General features: G+C 26.1%; 1 protein-coding gene and 1 long non-coding RNA gene across 2 annotated transcripts in view; one reads left to right on the top strand and one right to left on the bottom strand.

The window, feature by feature from the left end:
* Window positions 1-16,716, top strand: part of LOC135922735 (probable ATP-dependent RNA helicase DDX10) — a 28,981-nt gene extending 12,265 nt beyond the window's left edge. Inside the window, exons 5-16 of the mRNA XM_065457182.1 lie at window positions 3,170-3,290; window positions 3,333-3,447; window positions 3,497-3,593; window positions 4,871-4,975; window positions 5,230-5,392; window positions 12,695-12,779; window positions 12,831-13,020; window positions 14,301-14,389; window positions 14,856-15,401; window positions 15,631-15,727; window positions 15,929-16,167; window positions 16,520-16,716. Of these exons, the coding sequence (XP_065313254.1) occupies window positions 3,170-3,290; window positions 3,333-3,447; window positions 3,497-3,593; window positions 4,871-4,975; window positions 5,230-5,392; window positions 12,695-12,779; window positions 12,831-13,020; window positions 14,301-14,389; window positions 14,856-15,401; window positions 15,631-15,727; window positions 15,929-16,167; window positions 16,520-16,637 (1,965 nt within the window). The 3' untranslated portion in view covers window positions 16,638-16,716. The remainder of the gene's footprint in view (window positions 1-3,169; window positions 3,291-3,332; window positions 3,448-3,496; window positions 3,594-4,870; window positions 4,976-5,229; window positions 5,393-12,694; window positions 12,780-12,830; window positions 13,021-14,300; window positions 14,390-14,855; window positions 15,402-15,630; window positions 15,728-15,928; window positions 16,168-16,519) is intronic.
* On the bottom strand, window positions 8,423-8,888 carry LOC135922736 (uncharacterized). Its single transcript, XR_010571016.1, has 3 exons — window positions 8,785-8,888; window positions 8,547-8,714; window positions 8,423-8,497 (listed from the first exon to the last, which is right to left on the bottom strand). It is a non-coding gene; the product is annotated as an uncharacterized LOC135922736 (long non-coding RNA).
* Window positions 16,717-20,572: the final 3,856 nt, after the last annotated feature.

Below are 20,572 nucleotides of genomic sequence, written 5' to 3'. Positions count from 1 at the left end.
ATTAATTAAAGCGGGGCTTGCAGTATGTTCTTTCTACCGATTGGAATATATAATGGAATGGGAATTTTTAACATAATATTATATTTTAAATGTATATTACATTATTTTTTATTTCATTATATTTATAATAATACTATAATTATATTTATTAATTTATTTGTTTAAATATAAATTATAATAAAATATCATCATATTTTGTGATTTTTAAGATGTTTATATTAACCACGAAAATTATAAAAAATATATATTAAAATTTCGAATATCTTGCCTACCATAGAATTTTTAAATTTGACAATTGTCACCTAGATACTAGATACTTGGCGGTTCCTTTGGCAAAATGTATATGGTTTATTTTGACTAATGGCCAATATATCATTAAAAATAAATTACTTAATTAATTTTTCCCAAAGGCAACATCCTAAGCCAGCTATCAGTAAAGTCTCATGGAGGACATTTTTTTAATCTTTACTTAAATGATTTTAAACAAAAAATTTTAACATATACCTTTTAAACAATAATAATTTTTATGAATAGTATATAAATTATAAAAAAATTTAAAAAATAACTAGTTTTTATAAGACATGACTCTAAATCTAAAATAATGTTTTAAATACTATTTTTGAGACTATTATGTTTAGAATTACGAAAATTAATAATGATACAATACTCATATTTTAAGAAATGCAGTTAAAATCATGTTATCTTCTAGTTATATTAGCATCAATAGTTCTTTTTAAAAGTAAATAAAAAAAATTCCTACAATTTATAGTAGGCTGATCTATTTTATATTTAGTTAAGTAAAATGATAGAGTTTATCGTTCGTATGTCGTAATCATAATCAGTTTTGTCAGTCAATATTTTGCTTTGGTAATCCTGACTGAGACTCATCAGGACTACCTAATTATTTTGGATAAAAATTTCCCTGCCCCTTCTAAGCCCTATATTAGCTTACAGAGTCGAGACTCGAGAGGGAACGCTAAATCATATATATTATATACTTTCCTAGTAGATTCAAAATAAAATTAAAAATAAATGGGTTTTTGTCTCTCTTCTGGACTAAACATCATTTATTTCAGAGATTTTATTACCTACAACAATATGATAGATTATATTTTTTTTGCTATATAAGTTTTTGAGATATAAGCATTTTAAAAATCTTAAAGATTCCAATGTGGCACTTTTTTGTACATTTGAGCCCCTATATATGGAAAACCAGGTGTGCTAGCTAGCTAAAATAAAACGACTTTCTCATTATTTTACCTATCCCTTAGTCGTAAAAAACGACTCAGCCTCGAGTGGCTTAATGAGCCGTTTGAGTCGACTCTTGAGATACAATTTTTTCATAGTTAAATATACAGAGTTAGTTGTTGTTTTCGAACATAATCTCTTATTTTACAAATTCTCTTAAAACTAGCATTTATTTTAAAAAAAAAATTTTAAGATTAAAATACCTTTTAAAATTATATCTAGATACAATATCTTTTTTATAATAGTGTACCTAGTAGATAAAGATACCACATTTTTATATTTAGGTGCTTTATCAATTCTGATAATCATCAACAATAAATTTCTATCTATCATATTTATTCAATCTTATAGTAATCCTATTAGGTTGTTAATTCATCCAATCCACTCATATATTAAAAATATTTTTTTATTTTCCATATAAATAACTAAAAAAATAATAATTTAAATTTAACTTAAAAAATAAACAACACTATTGGGAATGGGATTAATGTAGAATGAAATAATAAAGCTTAAGATTAATAAATAAGGTTTATAAATTATATTAGTTTTCCTTATAATCATTTCATTTTAGTATCTACAAAATCACCACAGTAACTGTGATTAAAAAAACATGAATTCTACTCTACCCAAGGTAGAGCTCTGCAAATTCAATTTTTTTGCCTGGCCCATTGCAACTTATTCTAAAACCCTATCTCAGTTATATTTACCTATTGATTTTTAGGCATTACTAGCACCCCTTTCCTTTCTTTAACTTCGAGTCTGAAAATATTTAAATAAAAAGAATTTTAATTTTTATATTAAATTTAATAATATTTAAATAAAAATAATTTTAATTTTTATATTAAATTTAATACTATTTGTCCTCTAGCAATAATTTTGGGAATTTATAAATTAAACGACCCGATATAAATTTTTTTATCCCGAAGCTAACTTGCTTTTGCAGGGCTATATAATAATTAAAAACAACCCCGGGTCTGAATCCCGAGGGTTCGTGCTCATAGCAAGTATTAGCACAAAATTGGGTCGTATATTTTACGACTAAGCAAAAATATTTTTTTTTGGTTTTTAAAAAATATGAAGTTTTCAGAGTAAATATTTTATTTTGAAAATTATTAATGGTAAAATAAAAATTTTAAGTTATTTTATTTCTCATTAAACTACCATCATCTACAATATTAATAAATTTCTTATTCAGTTTGCTATTTATGTTTTAAATAAAAATAATTTGAAGATAATTGTTAAATTTATTTTTAAAAGTTAGATAAAATTTTAAGGAAATTCTTTTTAATAAATAAACCAAGGTATAGGGCCAAAAGCAAAACAAAAGTCACTTTTTGAAAAGCAAAACAAAGATAAAAAATTTGAATATGAGGAGAGGCATTTGCCTCCACATATCCTTTAAAAACGGGATAGGCTCTTAGGAGAAAAATATTTGGAAATAGGGGATAAATTACAGACATGTTACTCCAGTTATTTTTTCTCATATAATTGCTGTCCAGGGGTTAAGTTTATGAAATGAGACTTGATATATATATCAGAGATCTGCAGGCCCGGTCCTATACCCGGTCCAGGGCGTATTTTAATTTTTTTAAATATACCCAGGCCGGGACGTATATTTTAATACCGAATATTTGAAATCGCCCATTGTTAGCTATAAAAATCAAAAATAAATACAATATATTTTAAAAATATCTGGGCCGGCCCTAAAAATTTTTTTTTAAAAAAAGCGGGGCCGGGCTGTAAAAAAATTTTTTAAGAAAAAATCCGGAGCGTACCGTGATACCTCTACAGGTCTCTGATATATATATATATAATATTATTATAGTGGCAAAAAATATTTTTTAGCTATTATAATTATTGAATGATGAATTTTTACTTTATTCTTATTAAATGATTATAATTTACATTTTTTATTATTAAGGATTTGAATTTTGAAAAGCAAAAAATATTTCAAACAAATATATTGGTTTGCACCCCGGGGAGATTGTTGCAGCATCTAGAACAAACATCTTTTTTTGTCTGCGATAATTTAAAAATTTTAGGTAAACTTAAATAGTTTTATATAAATTTAATATTAAAATTAGTTCTGGATGAAGCAGACAGAATATTAGATTTAGGATTTCAAGAAACTATCAATGCCATTATTGAATCTATTCCACAGGAAAGACAAACACTTTTATTTTCAGCAACCCAAACAAAGTAACAAAAAATAACTATTTTCATTTTATATTAATTTTTTTTAATTCAGGAATGTTAAAGACTTAGCTAGATTAAGTTTAAAAGATCCTATCTATGTATCAGCTCACGAAAATTCTTCTGAAAGCACTCCCCCTCAATTGTTTCAAGTTTAGCACAATTATTTTTTTTTATTAAATATCAACATTTCATTTATGATATTTATCAATTAAAATTAGTAGAAAAATTCCCTAGTATCGAACCCTACAAATAATATTTAGGCTTTAATTCAAATGCGAATATAATTTAATAAAGGTTGCTCAAATATTAATCCCATTTTATTACATTTGGTAATCAAAAGAAGTTCTAAACTGGCGGAAGGGCAGGCCAATTCAAAACCAACATGGTCTCTTTTTTAAAATCGGGCATGATCCAGCTAACCTTTTTTTAAATATTTAATTGGTCCTTTGTGTGTTCTGAAATGGACCTTTAGTTTTGATTAAATAAAACTTAGGAATTATTCACAAAGTTATATTTGTATTTTTTTAGCGGTAAGTCTAACTTATTTTATTATGCATTTAAAATTAATTAAATTTTTTTTGAACCCAATTAAAATAATATGTTTAAGAATTTTTTTCTCCTTAAAATAATATATTTTGTTAAATGATAAACAATAGTAAATTTTTTAATGCAGAATAAATTGTGCATTATATGAGTCGTTTTGAAGACTCAAAACTCGGATTATTTTTTCTAAACAAGCAGGCTAAAAACGAGACTGTTATGATTTACCACGTCTAAAAAAAATATAAATAACAAGTAATGTTTATTTAATGTACAAACTTAAAACAAACCAGAATAGGGTGTTATGGCTGTTCAAAGGCTGAATCAGCCTCGGTTAAGCAGAATTAAGTTTCAAAAATAATTCGAACGTTGACATGGCCTAACAATTTACCGCAAATTAGCCATAACCTTTTTCACGTTAATTAGTATTCTAAACTAATAAAAAAATTTGGTTATTTTAGCCGATATCCATCTTTAGTGGGGAGATAGGATAATTTTGACTTTGATTATTCTTTTTTTTGTTGCTAATTTCGATTTTCTTTTTTTTTTGCTAACATTTGGATTTGGATCTCCCTTTTTTCTGCTAATTTTGATTTGATAGGAAGGTAAAGGGGTTGATAGTCATTGGGTTAAGGGGGTATAAAAGTCCCAGCCACTTTACCTTATATATTTTTGTGAATACCTTTTTTCAAATCATAACTACAAATTGCCGATATTTATAATTTTATGTTTTTTGGGGAAAAAAATCAGTTAAAATTTTTAGCGTCTCATCATTTGACGGAAGGAGGGGGGAAGGGGTAATAAGTTGTTTTTCCGGATAATTTTTTTTACGATTAACCAATTTCATTATTTTATACACGAATATTTAAAAAAAAAATTTTTGTAGACTTACTTAGTTTGCGAGCTGCACGAAAAAATTTCCCTCCTCTACTCCTTCATCAAAACACATTTGAAACAAAAAATATTGGTATTTTTAACCAGTTGTAAACAGGTAAATTATTTTATTGCCGAGATTAGACCTATTCAAAAACGAATGGATTACGAATCGAATAATAAATTATTCATATTATATCATTTTAAACGAAGCGAATAATTTATTATTCGTAATTATAAGAATCGAATGTGAGTAATTTTATTATTCTTTTTGAATAGGCCTAATATTAATACTACTTATAGGGGAGGGGGGGGGGATTAGTTTTGAAATGTAATCTTAAGTTTCCTATATTATTTTATTTTAAAAAATAGGTCAAATATATCTACACCCTTTTCTGTCGATTAAAACCTGGTATAAGCGTTTTGGCGTTGTACGGAACGATGAATCAAATGAAAAGGGTCAGTTCTTACGAGCAATTCAGTAATAAGGCATCGGCCCTACTTATAGCTACGGATATCGCGGCTAGAGGATTAGGTTTTATATATGTATATAAAAAATTTGCGATATCGTTACCTTATTATTATTATAAGGTTAAATTGAGTTAGGCCAGTCACAAATGGAATACGGAAAAGAGACTATCGATTACTAAATTCACTCACAGCTGTTGGTGAAATATCATTTTGCTAGCTCAGCTTGTAAAGAATATATGGTTAATTATATTGTAAAATATAAATAAAATCAAACCTCTAAGAATTGGTTATGTTTAAAAATAGACAGAATACCTGTATAAATATTAGATTTTTAATAAGATTTTTCGGGTATCACTAGTGATAGGGTACATTCCGTCAACTGAGTATTATAGTGTTCTTCAGTGACGAAGCGTCATGTTTACTACTAGGGAAACAATCGGAAATGTTATTTTTATTTATTAGTCAAACCATAAAAAAATAAAAGTTATTGCTAAATTTTTTTTTAATTTTTCAATCGAAATCAAAAATAGATTTAAAATTAAAAATTTTTTTTTTTACATTAAACTTATAATTCATTCATTAAACGTTAGCGGAATATCTATTAAATTATTTTGCAAAATTTAAAAATTATTTTTTTCTCTTTTATTTATTAAAAAATAAGCATTTTTCTATATGCTTCCCCAATGCTTATTTTTTAAACGTAAATTACACAATATTATATGGTTTACTCTTTATTTATTAAGAAAAATAAGCAATATTAAATTTGCTTTCCTCATGTATATTTTTTTAACATAGTAAATATAATATTAATGTTTTTAACGTTATAAAAATTAGCAATGCTTCCCTTGCTTCTATGGAAGCTTCCTTCACTGGTGTTCTATATCCACTTTTTTTGGAAATATATTTTTTTCGATAAATTAATCCTTCAGTACTGCTTTTTCTAAATATTTAATAAAAATTCTATAAACATAATTTAGAATAATCCTTTATTTCCATTATTTTGGTGTGACTTCCTATCTATAATATATATAAAAGCCTTGTCACAAAAATAGCGTTACGCTCTCATGTCCCACTTTTCATATCACGCTTTATCAGGCTTGTTAGCCGATCTTTTTAAAACGATCGAATCCCGATCACGATCTTTTCAAAAAAAGAGGATCGAAATCCAGGATCGATCTTTTTTTAAAAAAAGATCGCGATCACGATCTTTTTTTCTATTTAAATTTCTGAAGGAAATTTCTGACCAATGCAAAATTAACTAATATATGTTATAAATTTATTGTAATTGAATAATAATATAATATAACCGATGCAAAATTGACTAATATAAAAATAAATTAAACATGGTAGAAATTTATTGTAATTGAATAATAAATATAACAATTATAATATATTTATTTATAATTAAAATTAGCTTTTAATAATAAATTTTTTTCTAAATTATCATCATTTAAACATCCGCGTCTTTCATTTAGAATATAATATATTTATTTATAATTAAAATTAGCTTTTAATAATAAATTTTTTCTAAATTATCATCATTTAAACATCGGCGTCTTTCATTTAGAACATGTTTAGCTTTACTAAACAAGCGCTCCACAGGAGCGCTTGATGTCAAAGTTGTGTATATTCAATAAATATTTTTTTAAAATTAATATAAGTATTAAAAATATTCATGGAATCATCATTTAAATAAAAATTTTTTTTAATGGAACAAGCATTTTGTACAGTATTTTTCCCCAAAAAAGCATCAATGTCATCCATATATTCATTTGGAGTATCCGCGTATGGTTGTTCCTGCATATTTTCCAAATGGGCAACTAATCTTTCTTTTACCATCATATTTTATGGCAGATTAATATAAGGCCAATTAAGTTTAAATTTAGGGTGAATCATGGCTGCCTAAATGTTACTGTCTTCACACAGTGAAGGAAATCTATATTATGAAATGATTTAATTTATTATTAAATAAGTGTTCTTTTTATTCATATAAATCAAATCAAGTATCTGCAAAACTTAACCCTTTTAAATTTTACAGTCAAGTCTGGCACATCATCTGTTTGGTATTTATTTATATTTGGGTCATATCATAAATATTGATTAAATGTAAACTTAATACTTAATATACAAAGAAATTAACATTGTAATTTATTTACAAAGAATATTAATCAAAATATTAGCTTAAAATTCAAATAATCTAATAAATTTTTAATGTCTTCAAAGGCCCATTAATATTTAACTAAATTTGCCAGATCTTTGCAAATTTTTAATATATTTTGCAGATATCTGATAATATAAAATAACTAGTTGATAACCCGTCAAAAATGACGGGAATATTCTTTTTAATGAAACAATATATCTTATTAGCACCCTAAATACTATCATTATTTACTAGAGCTCCTGTTAGTCAGAATTGCTGTTCACTCCCCACCGCGTGAAGGTAGGAGATGGATTTTAGGGGAGCAAAGATATGAGAAAAAGAATGAACAAAAGAAGGAAGAAATAGAAAAAAAGAGACAAAGATATGAATTATAAGAAAATATAATAAATATTTATACTTCAAGACTTGATGATTATCGGGTTACAAGTTACAACACATATGCATTTGTAGCCATATAAAAATATAATATAATAAAATTTATAATATCAAAAATTTTACCAAAAAAAAAAGATTTAAAATATTTTCAAAATTGAGAGGGATGTAAGCTTGACTTTTATTTGTTAATGTTTTGCCTTGGCTCGTAGTTTGCCGTAAATAACCTGAAATAAAACGTGTAAATTGAAATTATAAAATAGAATTTAATTTACTGTTGTTGGTGATGAAGATGGTTTAGCGATGGCGAAGAAGTTTTCTTTTCTTTGCTCAATGTGGTGTCGTTTTTGAAGATGATGTTGTAATTTCCTTGCTCGTAGTTTGCCGTAAATAACCTGAAATAAAACGTGTAAATTGAAATTATAAAATAGAATTTACTATTGTTGGTGATGAAGATGGTTTAGCGATGGTGAATGGGATATTATTTATTTGAGGTGTATACAATATTTTGAGAAATTTTAATGAAGAATGAAGGAAGCATGATAAAAATGGGTAGCTAATGTCATTTCAAGAGATTCCATTATTGTTGGCATAGTTTGGGGTGTATTGTGAGATTTATTTTTGTTTGTCAAATAGCTAAATATAATTTAAAGAATAGTTATAAGATCTAAATTTTAATAATTACTTTTATGAAATTTTAATGAAGAATGAAGGAAGCATGATAAAAATGGGTAGCTAATGTCATTTCAAGAGATTCCAATATTGTTGGCATAGTTTGGGGTGTATTGTGATAATTATTTTTGTTTATTAAATACTTTTATGAAATTGGTATAGTTTGGGGTCGTATTATGAGCTATATGGTTGTTTTTCAAATAGAGAAATATAATTAAAGTATTTTTATAATTGTATATTGTAATTATTACTTAGGAGTGGATAAATCTTTATTTCATTGGCACCATAATAGATTATTATATAATTGAGGTGTATACTATATTTTGTGTGAATATCTTTTTATTAGAGAGTAAATATCCTTGCATTTTTGTAGGAGCAATCATAACTTTAGTATTTTTTTTGGAAGTACATCTGCTTAAAGCAACATATAGTTGGCCATGAGAAAACACAGGTTCTGGTAGATATAAACCTACATGATCAAATGTTTGACCCTGACTTTTATTAATAGTAATTACAAAAGCTGGGATAATTGGGAATTATCGACGTTTTAATACGAAAGGTAGTTGTGATTCGCTTGGCGCTAAATCTATGCGAGGTATAAAAACTCTGTAACCTTTGTTTGTGCCTGTAATTATTTCAGCATCCAAAAAATATTTATGCATGTCTTTTATTATTAAGCGAGTTCCATTACACAATCCGCGTAAAGGATTCAAATTTCGTAGAAGAATTACTATAGTACCAACCTTTAGGGATAATATGAGGAGGCATGCCCGAAGGTGGATGTTGAAATTGATAAAGTATTTTCCTATTATGAATATAATGAGACTTTTTGGCATTTAAGAACTTATGGATTGAGTCAAATGATACAAAAAATACTTTCAATTCAAAATATATCATTAAAAAAAGCCCTAAAAATGTTGTCAAGAGGATTATATAATCAAGCTCAAGCTGAAACTATAATACTAATTGATTAGATTTAACTTATTATAATAAAGAAATAATATCAAACTGAAAATATAATACTAATTGATTAGACTTAACATATTATAATAAAGAAATAATAGAATAGATATTTATTTTTGGATGTTTAATTATATTAAAGAAAGTCAAAATACATTATAAAGGCTTAATTATTAGTTATTACACTTCCATTCATTATAAATACTTCTTTTGAAAATTAAACTAATATAATAGTAATATTAAAAAGTAAATGCCTAATTATTATATATAAATAACAAAACCAAGATTAACTCTTCATCAAATATTTTATTAATTATACTGTATCTAATAATTCATTTTTTTTATAAAGAATCTGTATCTAGATTCTATTTCTGTAGGACCTGCTCAACTCAGGAATGTAATAAATTAAATTTAAACATGTTGACATTAAGATTATCAAATAAAAAAAAATTTAAAGAATTACTTGTAAATGTCTCTTAAATTTCGAGGATGATATTTTGGAAGATGATATTATCTTCTTACAGAGATGGCATTTGGTGCTGATCATATTATAAGAGTTGCTTTCATCCATTTCACATAAAGTAAAATACTTACGTAATTTCAAAAATCGTAAAAGATTCTCATTCTCACTTATATCTGCTGTTACATCAATAGTAGAAGCAATAGAATCTTCTAAATCTCTAATGGACATTTACATTTACCTATTAAAATAAATATTAATATATTATTATAAATTTATATTAAATAACTTGTAAGAGCTCTAAATCTCGTAAAATTTAGGAAATGAATAAATATATCTATAAAATAAATGGTATGGAAGTTGATAAAATATGAAGATAGATAATTTTTTTTAAAATAATATTTTAATTTAATTTTCAAAATTTTTATTTTATTTATTGCTTTTTAAGTAAAAAATTAATTTTTAAAAAGATCGGGATCGAATTTTAAACAAAATGATCTCTATCTCGATCCTCAATTTAAGTCAGAATCATAAATCTCGTAAAATTGACAAATTTGCGATCGAATCTAGGATCGTCGATCTTTTAACAACTGCACTTTATAATATATATTCAAAAAATCGTTAATTTTGAAAAGTGCCTATGGCCCAATCGGGCAAGAACTTCGCTTACAAATCTAGATGGATTATTGGACTTGGGTTTGAACCCTGGCAAATGTTTTTTTTTCTTAATCTGGTGAAATATTTATTTTTCTTAATCTGACAAAATATAAAATATGTTAATAAAGTATATATTTAGTAATTTTAATTTATGTGTACAATTAAAAAGTCTTTTAAATTAAATTTTTATTTATTTGTATTTTATAATCTAAAAATTTATTATTGCTTGAACCCTTAAGAAGGATCCATTCCACATTGAATTTTATACAAATTTATATCTCTTAGTTAGGTAATTTTTATGCATAAGTAAATATTTGCATCTCTCTTATCTTTTCTGAAATTGGCCTTTCTACATGCATTACATAGTTTTGTAAATTTCTTCATAATTTCATAATTTAATTGTAGAATGTATTTTTCATAACTTATTATAACATTTTTGATTAAATGTATAACTTTTTTGTTTTACTTATATATAATTTGACTATGATTAAAGTTAACCTCCTATTATTTGTTAACTTAGAATATCTTTTTATTTTTTATATTGTAATTTAATAACAATGTCTTAAATTTAAATTTATATTTTGTAACTAAGTAATAAATCATTTGGAAGGGTGGTGGTTTGTTTAAAATTTAAATTAGGATGAACATATTTTTAGCATGGTACTTTAATATGTATTTATGATTTTCATATAAATACTAGGAGCTAACCAGTAGAATGATAGGTAAATCAGATATTTCACCTTCATTTGATCCTAATTTTGAAAAATTTTCCCAATAATATAAATGGCAAAAAAAATATATACATATTAGACAGATTTAATTTTTATAAACCCCTACATCACACCTATTTTTCTGGATTTAAGGAAAAAATAAATTATTCTGATTCCTGGGTTTGGGAAATATTTTTCACAATTAATATGGGCTTGGAAGTAGCTTGGGAAACATTTTTTAAAATTAATATAGTCTTAGATTCCTGAAAATTTTTTAATTTTAAATATGGGTTAGAAATTGGCCTGAAAATTTCTTTTGGAGGCCAGGCCTGATCAAAAACCAAGGCCCATGCAACTTTCATATTCTGATTATATTTTTAAATGCATTGTGACTTTTTATATATTTTATTCCAGTTCTCAACTATCAAAATTATTATGGTCTTTTTGAGAAAATTTTCCCAAATGCGAGGACCTGGCTTATGAATTTTTTTAATATTAGGCATAGGTGTAATATTTAACACAGAATACTTATATGGCCCTCAGGTAAAAGCTAATTTAAATATATTTTTATTCAAAAATAGTATTCATTCTCAGTCTTAATGGGTTGGCATTTGTCTGAAGGGGTATAAAAAATAGATATGGTTTTTAGAGATTTACCTATCTCCCGGGTTGGGAAAAAATTTTGAAAATTACTATGGGTTGGCCAGGCTTGGGAAAATTTTTTTATAAAATTTTTATAGGTTGGGCTGGGTTTGAAAAATATTTTTATAAATTATATTAGGCTGGCCTTGGGGAAAATTTTTCAAAAATATGAGCTAGAATGCTTGATAATTTTTTATTATTAACTATGAGTCATACATTGGCCTAAAAAATATTTTTGCAATCAAAAAACATAGGCCCATAAAAATCTGATTTTGATTGTAATTTTAACATTATGATTATTTAAATATTTTATTTCAGTTCTCAACTACCAAAATTATTATATTCATTGGGCTTGGAAGAATTTTTCAAAATTATTTTGGCTTTGTACTTTGCCTGGGAATTTTTTTAATATTAAATATTAGGTATAAATGATCAGTAATATAGTAAAAGCTTTAAATTTAATTTTACCAAACCATAGTATTTACACTTAGTTTTAATGAATTAAACCTGGCCTGAAGGGGGGGGGATTAAAAGAATAATAATTGGATATTATTTTCAAATAAGAGGTAACAACTATCATAAAAGTAAGAAGAAAATTCTCATTCCCCGTCATTTTTGACAGGCTATCTTCTAATATAAAATAAAAAGGAATATATTTTTTTAAAAGTCAGTTCCACCCTTTGAGCGTTTTATTTATATATAAACTTTAAATAATCATTAAATATTATTAAGATTTTCCCGAGGTTCATTGGGTCGTGCAAATGGATTGTCCCGAAGATGCGAATACATATATTCATAGAGTTGGAAGGACGGCTAGGTTTGGAAAAAAACTATATATTTTTTAAATTAATAAGAATTTTTACCATAGATATTATAAGGATGGCAAATCACTTATTTTTTTAATGCCCAACGAAGAAAAAATGTTTTTGAGCCATCTGAGCGATAAAAAGATTCCTATCAAAAAAACCAATATTAACCCAGAAAGAGTCTTGTCTATCCAGGGTAAAGCGGAATCCGCATGCGCCAAAGACATTAACCTCAAAATGCAAGCTCAAAAAGTTATATTTATTTCCATTTAATAGATTATATAACTGGGAAATAACCCCCCCCCCCTTAAAACACTCATTTAGGAGTTGTTTTTAAAATGTTAAAAAACAAGCTAAAATTTTCAACATATTTATATACAATGATTTTAAAACTTCGAATGGGATTAAATGGACGGACACATTCAAAAAAATTAAAATATTTTGAAAATATAAAATTATAATTTTTAGTTAAACTTTAATTGAATGAGAATCGATAAGCGTTAAATAGGTCATTTTTTTTTATATTTGACCTTTGATATCTTTTAGAATATAAAATCTAGGATGTTAATATTTCAACACTAATTTAGTTACGTGTACCCTAGTTTGTATGCAAAATTCTCTCCAAATCCCAAGAAGTCAGGAGTAGTATTGTTAAACGGATACTCAATATTTTATTAGGAAAAATATTATGCAAGCTTAAGATTTTGATCATAGGTGGCGTGGCACAAAGGTTTTTTGAACATCTATTAACGAAAACTAGAGGCTTGCAAAATATTTTTCTGGCTAAAATATTGAGTTAGCCATTTTTAAAAATCGACTCAAATCGAGCCGTTTAACAACACTAGTCAAGAGAATCGTGATACATTTGAAATGAAATGAACCAGAAGGTCACACGTTAACTTAAGGCAGATGCATTTTCTTCCTGGACTGAGCGCGTCGCATTAAGGATATAGCAATTATGACTTATCTTAGGTATAACGTCCTTGAGACACATCCTGTCCAAGGAAAGCGCCATTTATTATAACAAATTTAATTTTAAAAAGGCCAATATTTTAAAAAAAATATGCCTTATATCTTTTGAAAAATAATTATATTAATATATTTTTTATATCTTTCAGGCAATAAATTTTTGAGAATTATATGATAGAAATAGCATAAATATAGTATGCGACCATTTCTTATAAATAATAACTGTCAATCAAATTAGATGTGTTCACTGCCTAATTATTTTAAGTAAAACATCTTCAAGAATTAATGATCTTGGTTGAGCTTGTTAACTAAAAATAATACAGTTATAGAATAAGAAAATAGCGCTAATGAATATTAAAGTTAGATATCTGGCGTTTTTGGAACGCAGTTTATCCTATGGCCTTCGGACGCATTTTATTCGAGATCTGGCGTCCTGGGATGAGTCCGTCACGTATGGAGGGGGGCACGGTCTATCCTAATAAAATTAAGATCTTATGACCTTCTAAAGATATGTATCTTATATTCAATTTATCATATAATATGTATTAATGTTTTATTTATAGTGTTTCTTGTCATATATCAGAGCGATGTTTCTGATGAAGGATAAAAAATTGTTTGATATCAGCAAACTCGACACAGATAAATATGCGCAGTAAGCTATTATACATTATATATCAACTTTAAGTTTAAATATCAATATTTCATTTACACAACCCGTTTATATATTATTTTTTTGTATTATTATTATTAGTTTTATATGTTCGGAATATAAATTATAAATTTAAATGTAAAGGATGGTTAAGTAGATCCCTAAGAACCTATTTTAATCTTTTGCTTAATTTCAACGTGAGTTAGTATATCGTCGGTTGAGTATTAGAATGCCCTACTTGAGCATTTTTTAAAAATAAGATATTCATATTGGAACAAGAAGTTTATTTAGAATAAGATCAAAAAAATATATAAATTAATAAAAATTAGGCAAAATAATAATGTTTTTAAAATTTTTATATGAGATGTAAAATCTATCAATATATTTACTCATATTGAAAATATCAAATAGAGCACTCTAACAAATTGACGATATATTTTAATTTAATGAAAATAATTTGTAAAAAAAGTTCGCTAGGTATGGCAATTCCTCCAAGAATTCGATTTTTACAAAAAAACAAGAAAAATAATCCCAACCCTGCGAAATCCTCATTATTCATAGGCGAAGCTCCATTTATCGATGACGTTGCGAATAATCATCGTAGGGGACAGAAATACGGTCCAAGCAATAACGCAGTCCAAGTGGACCATCTCGTCTATAATAACGAAAATATTTCGATCATCACGAATAAGTTAGCTAAAGGTTTATCTGCCGAACAGGAAGAAGAAGAAGAAGACGAAGGACAATTTTTTACTCTTAAAAAAGAAACCGATACGGGTACTTGGGCGAATTTAGGTAAAAAAAATCTCGAAAAAGAAAAATCTTTTCCTACCAAAAAGATGATCAATAAACCCCGCTTAAGTCGTTTCGCGGAAGCTAAAAAATTGGCTCGTTTAGCCCTCAAAAAAAATTTGATAGTCAATAAACGAATAACATATGACGATGACGGCAACGAAATAGTTAACAGTACTGTTTTTAAAATTCAAGAATCTTTGGGAAATGGATCGATCGAAAAGTTATTTATATTTTTACCCTTACGTCGAAAACTGTTTCTTTTAACTTTTACTTTTCTTCAGTTCTAATATATTTTTGATGGAACTTTCAAGCAAACAACTTAAGATGCTGCATCCAAAAATGGATTAATGCTAACGAAAAGTGAGGGTTAAAAAAAGCCTTGGACAAAAAAGAAGAAAATTAAACTTAATCACTTTTAATGGTCATAGAATAAAATATTTTTTTTACAGTACTGGACTGGACATTGAAAAAGCCAAGATTCGTTTACGAGAACAAGATAAAATCGATAAGCAAGCTTATAGAGAAAAGATAAAGGCTCAACACAAGGTTAGTGCGCGTTATTATAATTACGGTATAATCTTGAATATATTGGTTATTAGAGTTGGATTTTTAGCAATACATTCCTGCATATAGCCCACTTACAGGGTTCCTCGAGGGACTAGTAATTCTAAACGTTTTAAACCGTAAAATATAAGGGGGTTATTTTTTTCTAAATTCTGATTCTTTTTGTTTCCTTATTTTAAAAAGGATAAGAAACGCAAAGAAAAGGAAGCCAAAAAGTTGAGATCGCAACCTACTAATCACACGCAAGACGACGAATCAGAAGCCGATTATGAAGAAGTATTGGAGGATGATCCTCAATTAGCGGAAATTGTTCATGCATTGCCCGACCCCGATATAATATACGGCAACAAACAAAGTAATGCACGGGTTGAAGATACTCGTGATCTTCACCGTGATGGTCGACGAAATAAAAAGCGTAAAAGGTTATAAATTAAGATGTTATTTTTGAGGCGTATGCTATATGTTATCGACTAAAATTATTATAAATACGAATCCAATAAATTTGCAATTTTTTAATAACTAACAGTTGTTCAGCGTTACTAAGTTTTAGTTGCATCATTAGATCGGTCTCAATGTCAAAATTAATTATTTTCTGAAACACTTGATCTATTTAGATTGTTTTCACCGAAATTTTTTATCAAAAAAATAAGCAAATGTTCGCCAAGAAGTATTTTTTGGTAAAATATATGTTGACATTTAGCATAAAGTCTATTTTTTTTGTTTTACTAAATTTTAAATGGAAATTTTTATTATATTTATATTATACCCACAAAGGTTAATAGTCAAAAATAAAGCGAATTCAAAAAATATTTCCTCGACAAAATTTTCTAAATTTGAAGACACATTAAAGGAGGTCGAAGGTTTTGCTTGCAAATTAATGGAACATTTATAAATAATAATATATAAATATAACAAATTTATTGTGTCAATTATTAATGAATAATTTACGAATTAAAGAAATTATATATTGAATGTGCCGTCTCATTTTTAAGGCTACAATCTTTTAATTCATCAACCGATGCGTTAGATATATTTTGAATACACCCCAGCCCATCAAATACCAATTCGGATTCTAATTATAATAAAATATTGAAAATTTATTGATCAATTATTTATATTAAAAAAGCACCTTGCTTTGTTAGCCCAAGCATACATAACGCGTCAATTTTTAGTTCATCACTGAAAAACAAATCATTGAACGTTTGGTTTATAATTTGTTCCATTTTATTCCATTCACCACTTAGTTTTAGCTTAAAAGAATTTGTACAAAATATTTTGTAATTTTATATTTAAATTTGATTTTTTTTTAAAAATAATTACCTGTACTATAAAGGAAATTTGATTGACGCATTCGAGATTGGAGTGTGTCGTGATAATTTTTAGATCATTCATTACAAATCTTTATCAGGTACACACACACATATAAAGGTGAAAAAAATTTAAATGATCTTACCATGTAAAATATACCTTTTATTTATTATGTTGACAAGTGCATAATCTTGAACGCTGAATATGGGATTTACCAATATTAAAATAGGATTTTTGTGAATTTTTATCAATTTTTCTAAACTTTAAAATTCATTAGACTATTTATTTATATATTGTTATAATAATAACCTTGTTAAAAATGTTGAATCCCATAATGGCTCCTTTTTATTAATGGTTGATGATAAATTAAATATTAAAAAATTCAGTTTAGCAGTTGGAAATAAGCAAGAATTTATGACAGTGACCGAAGAAACTTTTAATCCATAATATGGTAAACGATTATAATTAGGTATGAAAATTACTTTTGACTTTGTAACCCATTTGAATGAAGGTATCAGTTATATCCTGATTAATAAGTTGATTAATTATAATTGGAATTGATTTTATAACATTTTTATGCATCCCAATTTATTCAAAATGGTTAATTTTATAGAAGCAGACGATTTAAATTAATTATATCGTATAATTTTTTAAAAATATATATGTTAAAATATTTAAATATAATTTTATAAGTTTTGAAAACATTTTAAAATTAAATGGAAAAATATTTAATTATATACTTTTGTTTGCTTAGAAAACTTATTCATTTTCTTTCGTCAGCTATGGATTAAAAGGAAATAAAGAATGACAATATACCCATCGATAGTATGAAAATAAAGCAACTTCTAGTAAAATATTAATTTTTTTGTTCTCTATACTTGTTTCATCACTTTTGAAGGTACATTTTAGCATTTAGAGTGACTGAACTAATTTTTAACGGTCTCATAAAATGTATTAATAATGGAAGTAAAAAAGAAAATCATTTATTATAAAAAACATTAAGGAAAAAAATATAAACAAATTCTTTGATATAATATGAATAACATTAAGTAAAGAAAATTTCTTGCAATTTTTTTTCTTTTTACAAAATAGGTTTTTTTGTTATTTCTTTGATATAAAATTCTCCCTCCGTAAATTCTTTGTCTAAGAATATATTTTTACAGCTGCAGCAAGAGCATCCACAAACTTTATGAGTGTCGATTAAATCTTTAGGGAAATCATAGTCATTATCCTCCGTTATATTCTATATTATTTATATAAATAAATATATATAAATCAACTTTATTTATAATTCTAATTTTATTAAGGATTCCATGAACTGGGTTCGCTATTCGACGATACAATCGAAATATGGTTTATTATTCGTAAGAATACGTAATTTGATTCCTATTTTTGTAGAGTGTAGGTATAGTTAGGTTATGGCTAAATATGGGCTATTCAGCTAAATCTACAATCACGTGTCAGAGAAAATTCGTTAATTGAGCTGCTATATTTTTAAGAAAAACCCCGAGGCTAAAGTGATAGTTTTCATCTAAACAGGCCTATTTTTTTAGCCAACTAAAAATTCGGCTAAAATATAGTAATTACCCAACTATAGGTGTATAAATTCAGCAATAAAAATATCGAATAAATTTGTCATTAACGTGCAATAAAACAGTTAAGTAAAAATCTATATATAAAAAATTAATAATATTATGAATATAAGAAATAAACTTTTTTAAAAAAAGGACCTAATAGTATGCACTAGGTTTGAATTAAATTATTTACTCAACCTTCATACACATTTTTCAATATAAAAGCATATACCGATATAACATCTTTATCCTTTTCCGATTCATTTAATAGCGAGAGAGCTTTTTCCTTTTCTTCGTTCATAATTTCATCATCCAATGCCGTTGTATCTGAAATAGGAAGGAGAGGACCTATAAATGGAGAAAGTGGAATATCCTGCACTGGTTCTGGGGCAGGGGTAACTATTTTATCCTCATCTGTTTCGTACGGAGAAACCTTAACAGTTTTTAAAAAAAGAAGTTTTTCCGGTATAAACAAAAACAAATTTATGTAGCCAATGAATAATATAAACCTCATAATAAAGTTTTGAGCTGTCATAAAAAGAATCTGCGTCTGAATAACTATCCACTAAACTTTCTGATTCGTAGTAGCCTTGAATATATAATAAAATATAAAGCATAATGAAAATGAATGATAAACACCTTAAAGTCCCTATTATAAGTGTTGAATAAATTTAAAATCATTATTGATTTGGATTCGTAAGAGCTATTTGATGGAAAATGCAGATCATGTGATCCATGTATTTTTCCTAAAAATACTTAATCGGAAGATATTTTTTAAAAATTTAACCGATACAGATTTCATGCTAATTTTTATACATATATTTTATTTTTTTTATCACATTTTTTAATTTATTTATTTGTCATCTGCAAGTTTTCAACACAGCTGGTGTTATAGATAGTTTTATTGAACTGCTCGTTTGGAGCCGATTAAAAGAACTGCTAATTTAATATTTTAGTCATAAAAATATCACATTAGCCTCTAGGATTTCGCTAATTGATGTCCAGACTTTTATACCATCTATGACCAAAATCTTAAGTTGCGTAATATTTTCCTGGATGAAATGTTGAATTAGCCGTTTTTAAAAATTTAAGACAAGCCGCTTAACAACATTAGATATAGATAGCCCTCATAGGAGAAACTTATTATCACATAAACTCATGGCTTTTATCTTTATAATGAAAAATATATTATAATTTTACTTTCTTTTACATTTCCTTATATTATTTTTTTAATTGATATTTAATTTGTTTTTACTTTTTAATTAAATAAACATTATTTGTTGTATATAAAATTTAATATGAATTATAGTGTGCTATAGACCTGCCATATCTAAAATTGAGTTCTTGGAGACTTTCATGATTAAAATGATAAAAACAAATTTTAAAAGCGGGATTGCGCGGGACAAACGCAATTACATTTTATTAAATGTTGGTGAATTTATTTTATTAAAAATTTATCAATCATTATTTTAACATTTTTTATTTTTATAAAATCAAAATATAAAAAAATTAATAGAAATTTCTGCATATTTATCGAAAGAATATTAATAATATTCTTATCTTTAGAAATAAATTTTACGAATTCTTCACAATTCATGTGAAAATTTTGCATTATCATAAATTCAGCTTCTAATAAATAAAATGAGAGCGTAGAACAATTTTTCGACATTTATTCATTACACTAAATATTCTCTCCAGCCGTATTTGAATGGGCAATCGAAAATACATAATTACAAAAAACTATCCATTTTTTTGATGAGATAATTCAGATAAATTTTCTTTTTTTACAAATTTTGAAAGTATAACAAACTCTACGAACATATCATCGATATTTATATTTATTTGAAAGTTATCAACAATTCTTTCAAAATAATCGAACTTTAATATATCATTTAATTTCATAACTATATTTATACCTAATATAATTGAAATCATGTCTTTTCTC

Source organism: Gordionus sp. m RMFG-2023, chromosome 1 (genome assembly GCF_954871325.1).
Source record: "Gordionus sp. m RMFG-2023 chromosome 1, tfGorSpeb1-WG-v2, whole genome shotgun sequence".
NCBI classification, from domain to species: Eukaryota; Metazoa; Nematomorpha; class Gordioida; order Chordodea; family Parachordodidae; genus Gordionus; species Gordionus sp. m RMFG-2023.
The sequence above is the reverse complement of the archived record's forward strand: the minus strand, read 5'-3'. Positions and strand labels throughout refer to the sequence as shown.